The sequence below is a fragment of the Natator depressus genome, chromosome 5, assembly GCF_965152275.1.
Source record: "Natator depressus isolate rNatDep1 chromosome 5, rNatDep2.hap1, whole genome shotgun sequence".
Classification (NCBI taxonomy): Eukaryota; Metazoa; Chordata; order Testudines; family Cheloniidae; genus Natator; species Natator depressus.
The window spans coordinates 89,058,129-89,074,856 of NC_134238.1; the positions used below are offsets into that span (position 1 = coordinate 89,058,129).

The 16,728-nt window shown below is 42.5% G+C and overlaps 2 protein-coding genes across 6 annotated transcripts in view; one reads left to right on the top strand and one right to left on the bottom strand.

Moving 5' to 3' along the window:
- The window catches only part of NAA35 (N-alpha-acetyltransferase 35, NatC auxiliary subunit), a 42,257-nt gene extending 32,531 nt beyond the window's left edge, over positions 1–9,726 (bottom strand). For 2 of the 3 annotated variants that reach the window (XR_012639596.1, XM_074953173.1), the window contains exons 1-4: positions 9,591–9,726; positions 5,037–5,170; positions 2,163–2,196; positions 555–669 (exon numbers count right to left, since the gene is read on the bottom strand). Coding sequence is in view for 2 of the 3 variants with exons in the window: in XM_074953173.1 (XP_074809274.1) it covers positions 555–669; positions 2,163–2,196; positions 5,037–5,160 (273 nt within the window). In the remaining variant the exon portion in view is untranslated. Of the gene's footprint in view, positions 1–554; positions 670–2,162; positions 2,197–5,036; positions 5,171–9,540 lie in introns of all 3 variants that reach the window. The other variant, XM_074953174.1, reaches the window with a different exon arrangement.
- A 27-nt stretch (positions 9,727–9,753) lies between these two features.
- The window catches only part of AGTPBP1 (ATP/GTP binding carboxypeptidase 1), a 171,614-nt gene continuing 164,639 nt past the window's right edge, over positions 9,754–16,728 (top strand). Inside the window, exons 1-4 of one of the 3 annotated variants that reach the window (XM_074953172.1) lie at positions 9,754–9,886; positions 12,845–13,022; positions 15,185–15,511; positions 16,479–16,651. The gene's annotated coding sequence lies outside the window, so the exon portion shown is untranslated. The remainder of the gene's footprint in view (positions 9,887–12,844; positions 13,023–15,184; positions 15,512–16,478; positions 16,652–16,728) is intronic. The other 2 variants (XR_012639595.1, XM_074953170.1) reach the window with 2 other exon arrangements.

Below are 16,728 nucleotides of genomic sequence, written 5' to 3' on the forward strand. Positions count from 1 at the left end.
ATGCAGAATCTTTCAATTTTACTTCATCAGTTCAATTTGAGGACATCAGGAGTGAAAGATCATCATCAGAGTGCTGCTCCATGGCCTTTGTTAAATTACTTGGCCTCTGTCCAGTTCCTAGTGAACAGGAATCCACATTATCAAATCCAGTGTCAATTTACAATATCAGTAGAGAGACCAAGTACTGAATGGGCAAGGAGACTGAAATATCCTTTCAGCAGAAAGGACTAGATAATCTAATAAATCTTCATCTCTGAAGCATACAATTGGGAAGCATGGGGAAACTTATATTGCAGTTATCTGTATTGTACTTATTCTGTAGATGAATAGGACTTCAAATTCTAAGGCACGTTATTTTTTCTGAAAATATCTGAAGGGAAAATATCATAATACAAGTTCTCTATTAAATGTTGAAATATTCAGTTTACATAGGTCATTGATGTGATTGTTGAAGTTGTGCATAGCTATGATTTATTAAAACTCTACTTTTCTTTTTTAAGGCAGCATTAACAGACAATAAAAAGGAGAAAAGGAGGGAAGGAAGTGACACCAACCTTGATAGCTTGCTCAAAGTTAAGAACCTTTCGATTAACTTGGTTTCCAATCATGCCAGCATCCATCTTGGGATCCATCATTTCAATAGCAGACATGGCTTCAAAAAGACCAAAACTAAGGACAACAATGAAAAGCAACAAACACTTAGTATACAATCATTTAATTTGCACAAAGCAGTGGATTTCCACACACTATCATCAGGCACCAGTATCAAACTATTAAATACTGAGACACTGACAAGTGATATGTTTTGAGCTTGCCATTTGTCAACACATTAGCTAAGACTGTCAAGAGTGACTAGTGATGTTAGGTGCCCAATCTGAGGAACGTTGTAAGGACCCAATTTTTATGGAGTCTCAAGTCCTCTTGAAAATCCTGGGCTTTATTTTAAACTGAAGAGCACTTCTTTAGCCAAATACCCAATTACTAAGTATCTGTGCCTACGTGTATGTATCTTCACACACACAGAGACAGAACTCATAATACATATCGTCCTCTTAGAGACCGAACATTATGTATATCTGATTGCTTTAACTGATTTTAACTAAAACAAACTGGTCTTGATTATGCCACAACCAGAGAAAACATTTATGTTTCTACCCCGACAAACAAGAAATACAGAATTCATGTTTTAAGCCTCAGTTTTATTTTTAAACAGTTTAATAAAAATCATGCAGAAACAATCCAGTTTCTGACACTATATTCTGTTGCTGTCATAATGGTTAATACTGCTAATAAATGTGTAAGATAACATTCAGGTTAAAGCTGGTATACGGAAAACAACAGACAAGGCCTCAACTTTGGCATATAACCTACTCAGCAAGCCTGGTGCACAGCCTTCAGAAAGTAGAAGCCACACAAAATACTGCTGCAAAAGGTAGGCCAATGCTTACTTCCTACTGACTTTAATGATTTGATGTATAATTTTTGTACAAAAATATTATTTTTGAAGCATCTGATATACATTTGACTAATAATGTTATCTTTGTTAACATGGTATTAACACCTGAAAAATATTTTTCTGACAAGATAAAAATACTCAGATGGTTGAAACAGTTTCATGGAAGTGATTTTGACATCAGTGGAATCTAAGCACATGTTCGTTCAAGTGCTTTGCTGAATCCAAACCTTAATCCTGTCATCCTTACACTACATATTACCCATTATTTATCCTAAAATGACAGTGACATTTTAAATGATAGATTTCATGATTTTAAGGAAACAAAGGAGTGAGAGCAGCAGAATAAAGAAAACTTAAAGAAAAAATATCAGACTTTAACAAACTCAGATTTCCTAAGTAAGGTCCATGAGAAGAAAATCTAAGGGAAGGAGTACTTCAGAAGAGCTGTCAGTTTCTCAAGGAGACAATATTAAAGGCACAACTGCAAATTATTCTAATGCAAAGGAAATTTAGGAAGACTAGTAAGAGGCCAATATTGCTCCATCAGGAGCTCTTTTATGACCAGAAAATCAGAAAGGACTCCTACAAAAAGTATAAAAAGACTGCATATAAGGACAAAATCAGAAAGACTAAGTATCTTGTTGGTCACTAAATACTAATATATATTACTCCCATCTCAAAAATTATATCCCAATGGGATACTCACAGCTTGTCATGAAGCAGTTCTCCCAACTTCAATTCTAGAAGGAACACAACAGGACAAATCATTAATTTGGATATTACTCTAAAGCAGCTCATCACAGATATTTAACCAAACAGCTTGCTCGACTGGCTAAACAGGCTTTACACTACAAAAGAAGGAGATACAGAAGAAAGGCATGCATTGTTGCTCTTCCTTTGATGTATATTATGATGCTGAAGGCAAAATATAATACCAAATGTGACAGCGTGATGCAAAGATCTCTTAATGCAACTGGCAGAGGACACAGGAATAGATGGGTCCCCTGGATTCACCAAAAGAACGTCATGTAAGGTCGCCAATGAAAGCCTATGTCACACAGGTCATCATAATCATTGTGAGCTATATGTATAGAAAAAACATGAAGAGTTAGGCATATATGTTGCAAATCATGTTTCTAAACCTTGCAGCTAAAGGCAGGATACTCGAAGGTAGTGTGCCTAGAGACAAACTTCTCAAGACAGGTGGTGGGAGACAACATCTCCTTGGTGAACCATTGTGTACCTCACAGTAGAAATCTATTACCACAAAGAGGCAAATGCTAATGAAGATCTGACAGAGACTATAGAAGGAAACTAACAAGAAGAGGTAAACAGTGCAGGAGCGATGGGAACATCATGTTTTCAGGTGATGGTCAAAGGTCTGGTCTATCTGTGGGAGCAGAGAGGCGTTCTGGCATCTTTCAATCTGTGAAGACAGGTTGCCAGTAAGACTGATTTTATGAAAAGGGGATCTCAGCCATTCTTAACTCAAAATGCTGGGAATCGTGTAAGCTGGTGCATGCTATTCCTTTGGAAGCATAGATTCTGACAGTTCTGTGAATGTTCAGTGGAACTGGAGCTGGGCACTCCAGAGGAACGCTTGCAGAACTTGGGGGTTGGTGTGTGGCTATCTCTAACCCGTACAGAGACAGCGAGGCCTGTGGAGACTTGAAGGATAGTGCTTTGTGTTGCCAGAGGCTGATGGAGTCAGGGAGCTGAACTACAGAAGGCACAGACAAGACTTCCACACACTAAGGACAGGTGGTAGCGAGGTGCCTCACAACCAGGGTGCCCCTTGGAAGTGTCATAGACAGATAATAGCAATTTCCTGCAAATATCCTCATAAAACCTTATTGAATTAAGTTTAAGTAACTTTGGGATCCATTGCATTAAATGCAAAGTTCATATATAATTGTGGTCTGGATTGTACGTAACCTCTCTAGGGAACGGATGTGATGTGAGACGCGGGGGCCCAAAGAACTATACTGAAAATATACCAGACAAAAATGGACTCTGAGGACAGTAAGTGCATTTCCAGGGAAACGCCTAAGGAGAGATTAATGTACATTCCTACCTCCGGTTATGCAAAAACCCTTACACCCTGAAGAGAGGGTGATTGCTGATTATCTGTTCCCAGAGGTTGGAGATCAAAGGCCTGAGCTGTATAAAGAAACAGGCTGACCTGCTGGTTAGGAATCTGAGACAGTTATGAACTTGTAACGATGGAGAAAACCCAGTTGTGGGTTTTCAAAGACTGACCTACTAGAGCTCAAGGGTGGAGCTGGGGTGACTTCTGGTAGCTTTTTAGCATGCATGTAGGTTCTTTTATTATTTTTAATATGTTTTACTTGTAATGGTTTTACCTTAAAAATAAATGTGCTTGCTTAGAAAGAATTGTGTGGTAACTTGTAACTGCTGGCAATTACACTGTTCATAGCCATTGGAGAGAAAGCAAAGCACAGATGCTGGCCTGTTTAGGCAGTCTGGCTTGCTGGAAATATATCAGTGTAAATCAGGGAGCTGTGCAGCCCTAACATCCCAATCAGGAGGGAAACAGACACAGGTCTCCTCCCAAGAGAAGTGATGGCTGGGAGTACCCTTGGTGGACTAAGAGAGGAAATACAGGCATAGTTACCATGAAATGTGACACCAACTGCTCAATGCCATCACCCAAGGCACTCCCTTTGTGCCATTCCAACAATTCAAAGGGAACTTAAAATTGGTCTAAGACAGCATTTGAGGATCCCCCTTCTAGATTAGTATAAGGAAATCCTCATATGGTGCATGCAAAATAATGTGTGTAACATACTGGTAGAAAGTTATTTTTGATTAATGTTGCACCAAGGGTCAGTTTAAAAATTACGCACAAGGCAAATTAACTCTGAGTAGCAATCTTAACAGTAACTGAAGGTATTTTTCTCCCAATAACCTGAACGTATTACCTCTCATGAGAAACTTATCAGTTTTGATTCAATTGCAGAAATGAATAAAAATCAGCACTGGACAGTCGATTTTTAGGGCTGTGTTCAATCTAGATAAATTTGACAGGTCCAGGAAAACAGGAGACAGGTCCAGTATGGATAAACAAGATTTCCCAGTAGCAGCTGTGTTAGTCTGTATCCGCAAAAAGAACAGGAGTACTTGTGGCACCTTAGAGGCAAACAAATTTATTTGAGCATAAGCTTTCATGGGCTATAGTCCACTTCATTGGATGCATGCCATCCAATGAAGTGGGTTGTAGCCCACGAAAGCTTATGCTCAAATAAATTTGTCTCTAAGGTGCCACAAGTACTCCTGTTCTTTTAACAGAATGAGAAAAACCATAAGGAGGAAAGCAGCCTGAAAAAAGCAAGGAGGTTTATATCTTCTGAAGAGGGTTGCTCATCTCATGGACCCCAATCCCACTATAAACTTGACACAGGCAGACTCTTGAATCTGCATATTTCCAATAAAGTCAATGCAGTCTACCCGTACTGAGCTCATTGCAGGAGTGGAGCCTTAGACTAGAAGGCAACTTCAAGAATTATGGTTGGGCTTCTTAAAAATTGGAATCCTTAAGAGTCTAAGAAGTACAACTTACCTCTACAGGCCTCTTCAAATTCCTGGGTAATATCGATCCAGTTTGTATTACCCTTTTCCATCTTGTCAGGTATATTGAGCTCCCATCCTGAATCATCATCTTCTACTGAAGCTTTCATAACCATAATATTGCACCTATAAATACAAATCATAGATCAAGAATAAACTACAGAAAGTATTTAATGGGAGCCAATGCTTATCTTGCATAAGGAAAAAAGATGAACTAGTCAAATGTAAATTCAAAGGGCAACATTGAAGGTTCAACAGCCCATAATTTGATAACTCCTTTAAAAAGGATGTTGTCTCTTTCAAAATTTCCCCTGAATAGACTTTACTATATAAACTCAAAAACCAGAACTGCAAAATGTTAATATCACTACTCCTTGACTGGACAACCATTAATAAAGTTACATACTCAACCTGAAAGACAATCAATTTTTAAAAAAAGCTTAAAGGAATTTTGGGTATTAAACATTTAATTTTTGAGGTTTTATAATAAGCAAAAATCTCTCTCTCTCACTTCCATTCTCTATTCCTATGCGAAAGACCCAAAACAAGAAGAATCCATGAAATTGACTACAAACGGAACACAGTCAGGTGTACAAAGTAAGTCACTTTTGCAGTAATAGTAATCTTAATGTAACTTGCAAGCACATTCAGACTCAAATATTATTTTTAAACTGTGCATCATAAAAGGTAACCTATAAAGAATGAATTAAAATATTAGTCTTGTGTCTGAAAAGGCCTGTAGGCTTTCTCCCTACCCCTTTGCTTGTTTTACTTTAGATATATCAGAAATGTCAAGCCCAGTCTTCCCTGGTTTTGCTGGAGTTCCTCTGAGAGGTATGGATGATTCTCAGCACTAACATCCCTCAGTTAAAAGCTACGTTGGACATTTAGTGAAGATGTCCCGTAAATAATGTTAGTCACCTAAGAACCAAAATTCAAGAGTTTTAAAACAGGTAGTTTAAAAGCCCCTTCCCCTTTCGATTGCTATGTCCTAATAAGGAGGAGAGGATGGAAAATGATAAAATACAGAGGATCTAATGAGAAACAGACAAATGAAAAAAAGTCCCATTCCATTATGTCATGCAATAGGGGACAGCCAAAAAATGACAAGTTTTAAAAATGCTTATATACCAATGCTAGAAGTCTAAATAATAAGATGGGTGAACTAGAGTGCCTAGTATTAAATTAGGATATTGATCTAATAGGCATCACAGAAACTTGGTGGAATGAGGATAATCAGTGGGACACAGTAATACCTGGGTACAAAATATATCAGAAGGACAGAACAGGTCGTTCTGGTGGGGGAGTGGCACTATATGTGAAAGAAAGCGTAGAATCAAATGAACTAGAAATCTTAAATGAACTAAATTGTACTATAGAATCTTTATGGATAGTAATTCCAAGCTTGAAAAATAAGAATATAGCACTAGGGATATATTACAGACCACCTGACCAGGATGGTGTTAGTGACTCTGAAATGCTCAGGGAGATTAGAGAGGCTATTAAAATAAAAAACTCAATAATAATAATGGGGGATTTCAACTATCCCCATATTGACTGGGTATACATCACCTCAGGAAGGGATGTTGAGATAAAGTTTCTTGACACCTTAAATGACTGCTTCTTGGAGCAGCTAGTCCTGGAATCCACAAGAGGAGAGGCAATTCTTGATTTAGCCCTAAGTGGAGCACAGGATAGGTCCAAGAAGTGAATACAGCTGGACCACTTAGTAATAGTGACCGTAATATAATTAAATTTAACATCCCTGTGGCAGGGAAAACTCCACAGCAGCCCAACACTGTAGCATTTAATTTCAGAAAAGGGAACTACACAAAAATGAGGAGGTTAGTGAAACAGAAATTAAAAGGTACAGTACCAAAAGTAAAATTTCTGCAAGGTGCATGGAAACTTTTAAAGACACTGTAATAGAGGCTCAACTTAAATGTATATCCCAATTTAAAAAACATAATAAGAGAACCAAAAAAGAGCTACTGTGGTTAAACAACAAAGTAAAAGAAGCAGTGAGAGGCAAAAAGGCATCCTTTAAAAAGTGGAAGATAAATCCTAATGAGGAAAATAGAAAAGAGCATAAACTCTGGCAAATGAAGTGTAAAAATATAATTAGAAAGACCAAAAAAGAATTTGAAGAACAGCTAGCCAAAGACTCCAAAAGTAATAGCAAATATTTTTTTAAATACATCAGAAGCAGAAAGCCTGCTAAACAACTAGTGGGGCCACTGGATGATCAAGATGCTAAAGGAGCACTCAAAGATGATAAGGCCATTGCGGAAAAACTAAATTAATTCTTTGAATCGGTCTTCATTGTTGAGGATGTGAGGGAGATTCCCAAACCTGAGCCATTCTTTTTGGGTGACAGACCTGAGGAACTGTCCCAAATTGAGGTGTCATTAGAGGAGGTTTTGGAACAAATTGATAAACTAAATAATAATAATAATAATAGTAAGTCTCCAAGACTTGATGGTATTCACCCAAGAGTTCTGAAGGAACTCAAATGTGAAATTGCAGGACTACTAATTGTCATCTGTAACCTATCATTTAAATCAGCTTCTGTACCAAATGACTGGAGGACAGCTAATGTGACGCCAATTTTTAAAAAGGGCTCCAGAGGTGACCCTGGCAACTACAGGCCTGTAAGCTTCACTTCAGTACAGGGCAAATTGGTTGAAACTATCATGAAGAACAAAATTGTCAGACACATAGATGAACATAATTTGTTGGGAAATAGTCAACGTGGTTTTTGTAAAGGGAAATCAGGCCTCACCAATCTACTAGAATTCTTTGAGGGGGTCAACAAGCATGCGGACAAAGGAGATCCAGTGGTTATAGTGTACTTAGATTTTCAGAAAGCCTTTGACAACGTCCCTCACCAAAGGCTCTTAAGCAAAATAAGCAGTCATGGGATAAGAGAAGCTTCTCTCATGGATTGGTAACTGGTTGAAAGATAGGAAACAAAGGGTAGGAATAAATGGTCAGTTTTCAGAATGGAGAGAGGTAAATAGTGGGATCTGTGCTGAGCCTAGTCCTATTTAACATATTCATAAACGATCTGAAAAAAGGGGTAAACAGTGAGATGGCAAAATTTGCAGATGATACAAAACTACTCAAGATAGTTAAGTCCCAGGCAGACTGTGAACAGCTACAAAAGGATCTCACAAAACTAGGTGACTGGGCAACAAAATGGCAGATGAAATTTAATGTTGATAAATGCAAAGTAATACACATTGGAAAACATAATCCTAACTATACATATACAATGATGGGGTCTAAATTAGCTGTTACCACTCAAGAAAGAGATCTTGGAGTCACTGTGGATAGTTCTCTGAAATCATCCACTCAATGTGTAGCGGCAGTCAAAAAAGCAAACAGAATGTTGGGAATCATCCAGAACAGGATAGATAAGACAGAAAATATCATATTGCCTCTATATAAATCCATAGTACGCTCCCACCTTGAATACTGCATGCAGATGTGGTCGCCCCATCTCAAAAAAGGTATATTGGAATTGGAAAAGGTTCAGAAAAGGGCAACAACAAATGATTAGGGGTATAGAATGGCTTCCATATGAGGAGCGATTAATAAGACTAGGACTTTTCAGCTTGGAAAAGAGGTAACTAAGGGGGGAGACATGACAGAGGTCTATAAAATCATGAGTGGTATAGACAAAGTAAATAAGGAAGTGTTATTTACTCCTTCTCATAATACAAGAACAAGGGGGCACCAAATGAAATTAATGGGTAGCAGGTTTAAAACAAACACAAGAAAGTATTTTTTCAGCCAAAGCACTGTTAACCTCTGGAACTCCTTGCCAGAGGGTGCTGTGAAGGTTCAAAAGGGAGCTAGTTAGATTCATGGAAGATAGGTCCATCCATGGTTATTAGCCAGGATGGGCAGGAATGGTGTCCCCAGCCTCTGTTTGCCAGAAGCTGGGATTGGGTGACAGAGGATGGATCACTTGATGGACCTTTGGTCTGACCCAGTACAGCCGTTCTTATGCTCAGCCTTCCCTCTCCAGCTCCAGTGCTGTCACCATTTCACTAGTTCTCCAATAATCGTGGGGGGGCAGAGAACAGTGGGGGGGGCGGGGGAACTGTTAAAATAAATAAATGAAACCATATCTTCCTTACAGAAGCGAACAGGAGATACAGAGGCCAATTGTTTTTCCCTTCGCTGGTCACCTGTGACACCAGCGCCAAGTTGCTGCAGTTCCCAATGGGAGGACACCACGGGGGGTAGCACTGCCAGCGGTGGGGATGAACGCAGGCGCCTCCGCCGGCACCCCAGTGACCCTGCCCTGGCCCTGTCGGCCCCGCGCGGGCAGCTCGCAGGCCAGGCGCCGCAGCGGCCGCGGCATGGGACAGCGGCTGGCCTGGCGGGGGCCCCAGCAGGCAGGCCTGCGAGGAACTCCGTGCCACACGCGCGCCCAAGCCCGGCCCAGCCCACGAGTGGCCCCTCCTACGCTGGACAGGGGGCTTCACCTCTAGGGGCCGCGCGGGGCCCTGTGCAGGTCACGCCTCTGTTACCTCACCGTGCCCGTTGCCTCCGTCTCGCGCAGCAACCAGCCAAGGCACCCCCTTCGTTCGGAGCTCGGCCCTGCTACTGCGCATGCGCAAAATCACCCCGCGCTCCTGGCAGGGCCGCATTACACGAGCAGGTTCTAACGCATGCGTGTACAAGCCTCCACCGCCCCGGAGGACCGGCGTGGGCGGGGTGCAGCCTGTGGATGCTCATGCGCAAACCCAATAAACTGCCCCCGGGGAGCTTGGTTTACTATGTGTCGCGCGGAAGGAGGCTCAGTCAGCAGGGATTGTGTCGCTGAATGAGGTGGGAAGGAGCATGAAGAACAAGGGACGGACGGAGAGGGGTTGTATGGCTGGGGGAGGAGTGGGGCTCCTGCACGGTGCGGTCTGGCTCGGACCCTGGCCGGCCTCTTTTTCTTCGCACCTGGGTGGGTGAGTTTGCTGCTCCCCCCGCGGGGGGGGGAGGGGGGCGGGCAGCGTCAGCGTCGTGCCACCCCTCTGTCAGGAACTGGAGTGGGGCAGTCATTTGCTGTGGGGCAAAGGGGGCAGGTGTGTCCCCCACGCTTTTCATAGGGTCTATATGTACTGTGCTGTCCTCCCTCCCAGACTTTGAAGGCTGTAACGTAACCACATGTAAAACTCTGTTCTTGACGCATCTTCCCACAAGCCTTCAATTTTTCCCGAAATGATGCTCCTGTCTTATGCTTATAAGAAGCACACAGGATCTTTATAGGGAAGAAGGCAGCACAGTACATTTATTGAGAATACAACAGTTAGCCTATGCTTTTCAATCTCACACACACACACACACACGCTCTCTCTGTCTCTCTTCTGCCAGTTGATGTTTCTAGTTACCAGTCCAGAGTATGGATCAATCTAGTGGCCAGCCAGATTGGTTGTAGAGGGGAGAAGGGCTCTGTCAGTTGCGATCCAGTGCTCCTGGAGTGTGGCAAGATGAACCCAAAGTCCCATGGCCAAGCACCTTGTTCTTATAGTCTTTTTTTCTCTTTTGAAGTCTATGGATTTTGCTGTGTCAGTTTGTGACCAGTTACTACTTAATTGGTGTATCTTTTGATGTAAAAAGAACAGGAGTACTTGTGGCACCTTAGACTAACAGATTTATTAGAGCATAAGCTTTTTGAGCTACAGCTCACTTCACCGAATGCTGTAGCTCACGAAAGCTTATGCTCTAATAAATTTGTTAGTCTAAAGTGCCACAAGTACTCCTGTGCTTTTTGTGGGTACAGACTAACACAGCTGCTACTCTGAAACCTTTTTGATGTAAACATTCCAATACACCTCTGAGAGGGTCATCCTGTCCTGGTTCCAATTTAATCAATTGTCCTGTCTTTAGGGGTGCCGGCCTTCACCTCAGGGTCGTCAATCTGCCCTTCTTTCAATATGGAAGTGCTTTGATGATTCTCTGGTGTCGTTAAATCTCTTTACTCCTTCTTCCTTGACCATCTGGCTATAACAATGGGCTTCACACCTTATCTTTTCCTGATGCATATATTCCTCATTCACACAAACAGTCTTTTTACAGAGACCTTTGAGAATACAAACAGTGTCAATTTATTTTGAATCTCCTTAACATAGACACAATACAAGATCCTGTCTCTTACTTACTAAACCTTAAAACAAAGAAATGTATATTTAACTAGAGTGCCTAATTTGTAATACATATAGGAAACTGTAGAAGGGTGGTCACCTGCTCCTGCCCTGAAGGGCTTAAAACAGCCCAGGGGAAGGCTGTGGCTGGGGCAAGCAGCCCAGACTGAGTGGGGGGGAAAAGGCACAGCTGGGCCCATGCCCCAATCAGGGCCTAGCTGGCCCTTATAAGAGGGCAGTGGGCCAGGAGCACAGAGGCGCTCTCTCTTGGGCCTTTTGAGAGGGAGGGACCTGGCTGCTATGAGCTGAGAAGGGTACCAAGACTGGAGCAGAGCTGGGGGAAGGCCAGAGGAGCTGGGGAGCTCCTGCCTGGAAACCCCCCAGGCTGCAGGCCTAATCTAAGGCCAAATAGGTACTGAGGTTGCAGGGGGCAGCCAAGGGGAGGCAGAGGGAGCAGTTCCAAACCCCCCCTGCCTGTGATGACTGGCTTGTACACTGCAGTCCGCCCCAGTGAACAGGGGCTAGGTGGTGACTGGCAGTAGCCATATACTGAGGTGAGGTGGAGTTGGGGGTTCCCTGGGGAGGGGAGACCCAGAGACTGTGGGGGTACTGCCAGGGGGCAGCCTTCAAGGGAAAGGGCACCGGGGTCCAGGAGGGACACGGGGCCAGTGAGAGGTGAGACACCAGCCGACAGAGGGCGCTCCGGAGGCTGGCGAGCTAATTCCCTGTACGACTAGCAGGAGGTGCCGCAGGGGTGAGTCTCGCATTGCTACAGAAACCATAGTAGACATTATAACTTATCCTAAAACAAAAGAGTGACCACAATCAGTCATAAGGATTGTTCTGGTCTGTCCCTGCCTTAACATCAGTACAGCCACTGGCAGTCTGTCAGGTGCATTTCTACCAATGTTCCAGAGCGTCATTCCTTTCTGCTATTCAAAAAGAGTGGCTGGCAGGATGAAATAAAATCAGACATTAATTCTCATAGTACAATTATAAAATCCTGCTCCTACACCTGCAATGGAGTTCTTACTGTCAAATTCAAGTGGGAAACCTCCATCCAGCAGTATGTCCTCCTCTTCCTGCTTTATTACAAGCCCCAGGATGACGAGAGCACTAGTCATTTGCTCCTTTGAATTAGAGTAGATGGTAGATTCTCTGTAACTTGGAAGTCTTTAAATCAAGATTTGAGGACTTCAGTAACTCAGCTAGAGTTTGAGTCTATTACAGGAGTGGATGGGTGAGGTTCTATGGCTTGCAATATGTGGGAGGTCAGACTAGATCATGATGATGCTTTCTGGCCTTAAAGTCTATGAGAGCCAAAGGCTACAGCTCCTTCAGCCTGTGTATTACTGTTATTATTTCTCATGTATTCCTAACAGAGGAGGGAGTGATGCCTGTAAATCCATAGCACAACCATGAGCACTTGAACCCCGATCTGTGCGTGATCTGTAGCCATCCCGGGATTCACCCAGTCATCCACATTTTGATCACTTGGTCCGCCAATAACACTAGGTACTTCTATGGACCTGTCCATCTGACAACTTCAAACCACTTTACAAAGTTAACATTAATGGATTTATGTAAAGCACCTACCAAAGTGTGATCATCATATTATAATAGTAAAGATGAAATAAACTCTGTCCTTGTCTAGACTCTCGGCTGAATCATGGAATCATAGAAATGAAGGTTTAGAAAGGGACCTCAAGAAGTCATCTAGTCCATTCCCCTGCGCTGAGGCAACAGTAAATACATCTAACCCGTATCTGGCAGATGTTTATGTAAGCTGCTCTTAAAAACCGTCAAAGACAGGGGTTCCACGATCTCCCAAGGTAAAATGCTTCAGTGCTTAATTATTCTTATAGTTAGTTTTTCCTAATATTTAACCTAAATCTTTCTTGCTGCAAAATAAACCAATTGCTTCTTCTCCTACCTTCAGTGGATATGGAAAACAGTGGATCCCTATTGTCTTTATCACACCCTTTTACATATTTGACGACTGATACTGTGTCTCCTCTCTAGACCAGTGATTTTTCAAACTTTTTTCATTTGCGGGCCCCTAAAAATTTTCGAATGGTGGTGCAGATCCTTTGGAAATCTTAGACATAGTCTGCGGACCCCCAGGGGTCCATAGATCACAGGTTGAAATAGGATACATTAACAGGAATGTCATATTAGAGCGGGGGTTGGCAACCTTTGGCACGCAGCCCATCATGGTAATCCACTGGTGGGCTGCAAGATGTTTTGTTTACGTTGATCGTCCTCAGGCACAGCCCCGTGCAGATCCCAGTGGCCACGGTTTGCTGTTCTCAGCCAATGGGAGCTGCGGGAAGCGGCGCGGACCATAAGGACGTGCTGGCCGCCACTTCCTGCAGCTCCCATTGGCTGGGAACAGCAAAGCGCGGCCACTGGGAGCTGCAGAGGCTGTGCCTGTGGATGGTCAACGTAAACATAACGTCTCGTGGCCCACCAGCGGATTATCGTGGTGGGCTGTGTGCCAAAGGTTGCTGATCCCTGTATTAGAGAGACAATGTGGGTGAGGTAATATCTTTTATTGGACCAACTTCTGTTGGTGAGAGAGACAAGCTTTTGAGCCATACAGAGCTCTTCTCTTCAGGTCTGGGAAGGGCAAGGTGGAACAGATTGTTTAGCATAAATAGTTAGCACATATTATAAGGGACCATTTAAGATAGAGTGGCCCGTTAACACTCTGCAGTCATAGAACAAAAAGAGAGAGTTAGGGGGTTACCTTGAATTGTCCTTTACAATATATGCTAGCTACTTATGCTAAACCATCTGTTCCACATTTTGCATTTTGCTGTGATGCTGGGAGTACTCTTCCCAGACCTGAAGAAGAGCTGTGTGTGGTTCTAAAGCATCTCTCTCACCAACAGAAGTTGGTCCAATAGAAGATTACCTTTCCCACCTTGTCTCTCTAATGTGACATTCCAGTTAATACACCCCAGAATATTTGCCTTTTTCACAACAGTGTCAGTGTTGACTCAGGCTTGGCCTACACTACAGAATTAGGTTGATGTAAGGCAGCTTATGTGAACCTAATTATGCCAGTGTCTACACTAGAATGCTGCTTTTGTGGGAGTAAGTGGCCTGCTACACTGATCTAATAACTCCACCTCCACAAGAGCTGTAGTGCTTATGTCAGTGTAGTTAGGGCGATGCAGTGTCCCTGTAGACACTTACATTGGCTGTCATTCTTGTCAGTTTCAGGGCTGCCTCCTGCTCAGAGCAGCAGCTGGGGCTCACAGCTGGAGCCCACAGCTGGAGCCATGAAACCCACAAGAATGTTAGTTTCACTTCTGGTAGGCTCCAAAGCCCAGCACTGGGCTCACAGCTGGCCACCCCCACCCCAGCTGTCACCCGGGTGCCCCGTTTACAGCTGGAGCCACCACCCCAGGGTGACAGCCCAAGCTGTGAGCCCAGCACTGGGCTCAATTTCACAGCAAGGAGCCTCCAAATTGTGAAATTGACATTCTTGTCAGTTTCACAGCTCCAACTAGGAGCCCCATACTGCTGCTCTGAGCCAGAGGGAGCCATGAACCTGACAAGAATGTCAATTTCACTCCTGGTAGGCTCTGTGCTGTGAAATTGAGGGGGCATCAGGCTTGCAGCTTGGGCTGTTACCCCATGGTGGGTGGGGGCTCCATTTATGAGCCCCACACGACTGTCAGTGCTTCACATTCGGCTGTCAATGCCCACAATGCCTGACTTCAGTTCGTGCTAGCACTCCTGGTGTGGACACCAACAGCTGATTGAATTACTGTGGTGGCTGTAGGTCTACCTAAATTAAGTTGACCTAATTTTGTAGTACAGATGAGCCCTCAAATTCAATTTGTGATCCACTATAACCCACAGATCCTTTCTGCAGTAGCACTGCCTAGCTAGTTATTCTCATTTTATATTTGTTAGGTTTTTTTTCTTCCTAAATATAGTACTTTGCACTTGTCTTTATTTAAATTCATCTTATTGATTTCAGACCAATTCATCAAGATCATTTTGAATTCTAACCCTGCCCTCCAAAGTGCCTGCAACCACTCTGAGCTTGGTGTCATTTGCAGTCCTTTTAAGTGTTCTCTCTACTCCAACATCCAAGTGATCAATGGAAATACAGAATAATATTGGACCCAGGATAGCCTTCTGCAGGCTCCCATGTTAAAAACTGGTTCAGCTGCACCCACTGCTGACACCTGTTGACAACAAGCAAATTTTGTAATGTGAACAAGGAAGGGAGATGCTACTAGAAAATAGTCATATTTCCTTTGGTATGGAGATGACTGTATCCAGCTCAATACTCTGTTGTAAGGTGAGATCGTTGTTCTTGAGTCAGTTTAATTATGTCCTGTTTCATTATTTTATTTTCTGTTACTCAAGGAAAATTAGTTTAGCTTTCTTATAGAAGGAAATGTTTGCTTGTTGACCCAATTTCTTGTTTACTGGTACAATTCCACACGTGTGGAAATCTCTCTCAATATCAGATCCCAGACTCAGATCAGTTTCGTTTTGCTTCTCATGCATTTTGCTATGCTTTGCAGGATTCATGTTTTCTTTCCAGTGCTGTTAGTTCTGTTTAATCAACCCCACCAGCCAGAATTGTGCAGCATGCTCTGGTCCTGAGAAGCAGAATGTCTGTTTCCCATCAATATAGAAATATGTCTGTGCCCATGAACAGAGGCAGGGAAGAGGGTTGTGGTTTTTTTTGTTTTTTGTTTTTTGTTTTTTTTTGGCAAAGGGTTGAAGAAATATGGATGAAGCTGGGAAAATAAGACGCTAGAGAGAGGCAACATCCAAAAATAGAAATTTCTTGAACATTGAGAGTTAAAAGAATTATTTAGAGGAAAAAATAAAGAAATTTAAGTACTGAACATTGTGTAAGATCTAGAATGAGAGAAAACAGAAAAAGAGGAAGGAAAATATACACCAAGCAATAACATGTAAGGAAATAAAATGTAAAGGAAGCAAGATGAAAAGAAGAAATCATAAGTAAATTTTATAAAAATGAAATGGAGTGTAATGGGAAAATTTGACTAAGCTACACCCAAACAATATTGATTTTATATGTTTGAACCAAACAGACTAAGTTTTAGTTTTGTTTTTTTAATATCCTTCCCACAGCAATGTCAGTGCACAGGATGGACACCAGTCTCTTCCATTCCTCTCCGTTATTTGCTGCTGCTTCCATTTGCTCTGTGGACTTGAGATCAACTATTCTGCCCTTCCTGCTAAAGATTCTTTTTAAGGTTTCTCTTGGCACCTTTGTTTCTTCTTACCAGGTGATCTCCACTTGATGACTTCATGTGAGAGTCTGTGTTGGCATCTGGAGTACATGCTGCAAATATGCAGAGAGCTTCCATCTCATTCTGTTGGAAACAGTCTACTTGTTGGTGATTTTCTTGGATTTCTTCATTGGTGATGAAGTCTTTCCAACCAATGAGCACAATCTTTTGTAAGCACTTATTTCTGTCTAACATTTTAGTAGCTCTCCAGCTCTCGCAGCTGTATGTTAGCACTGAGATTACATTT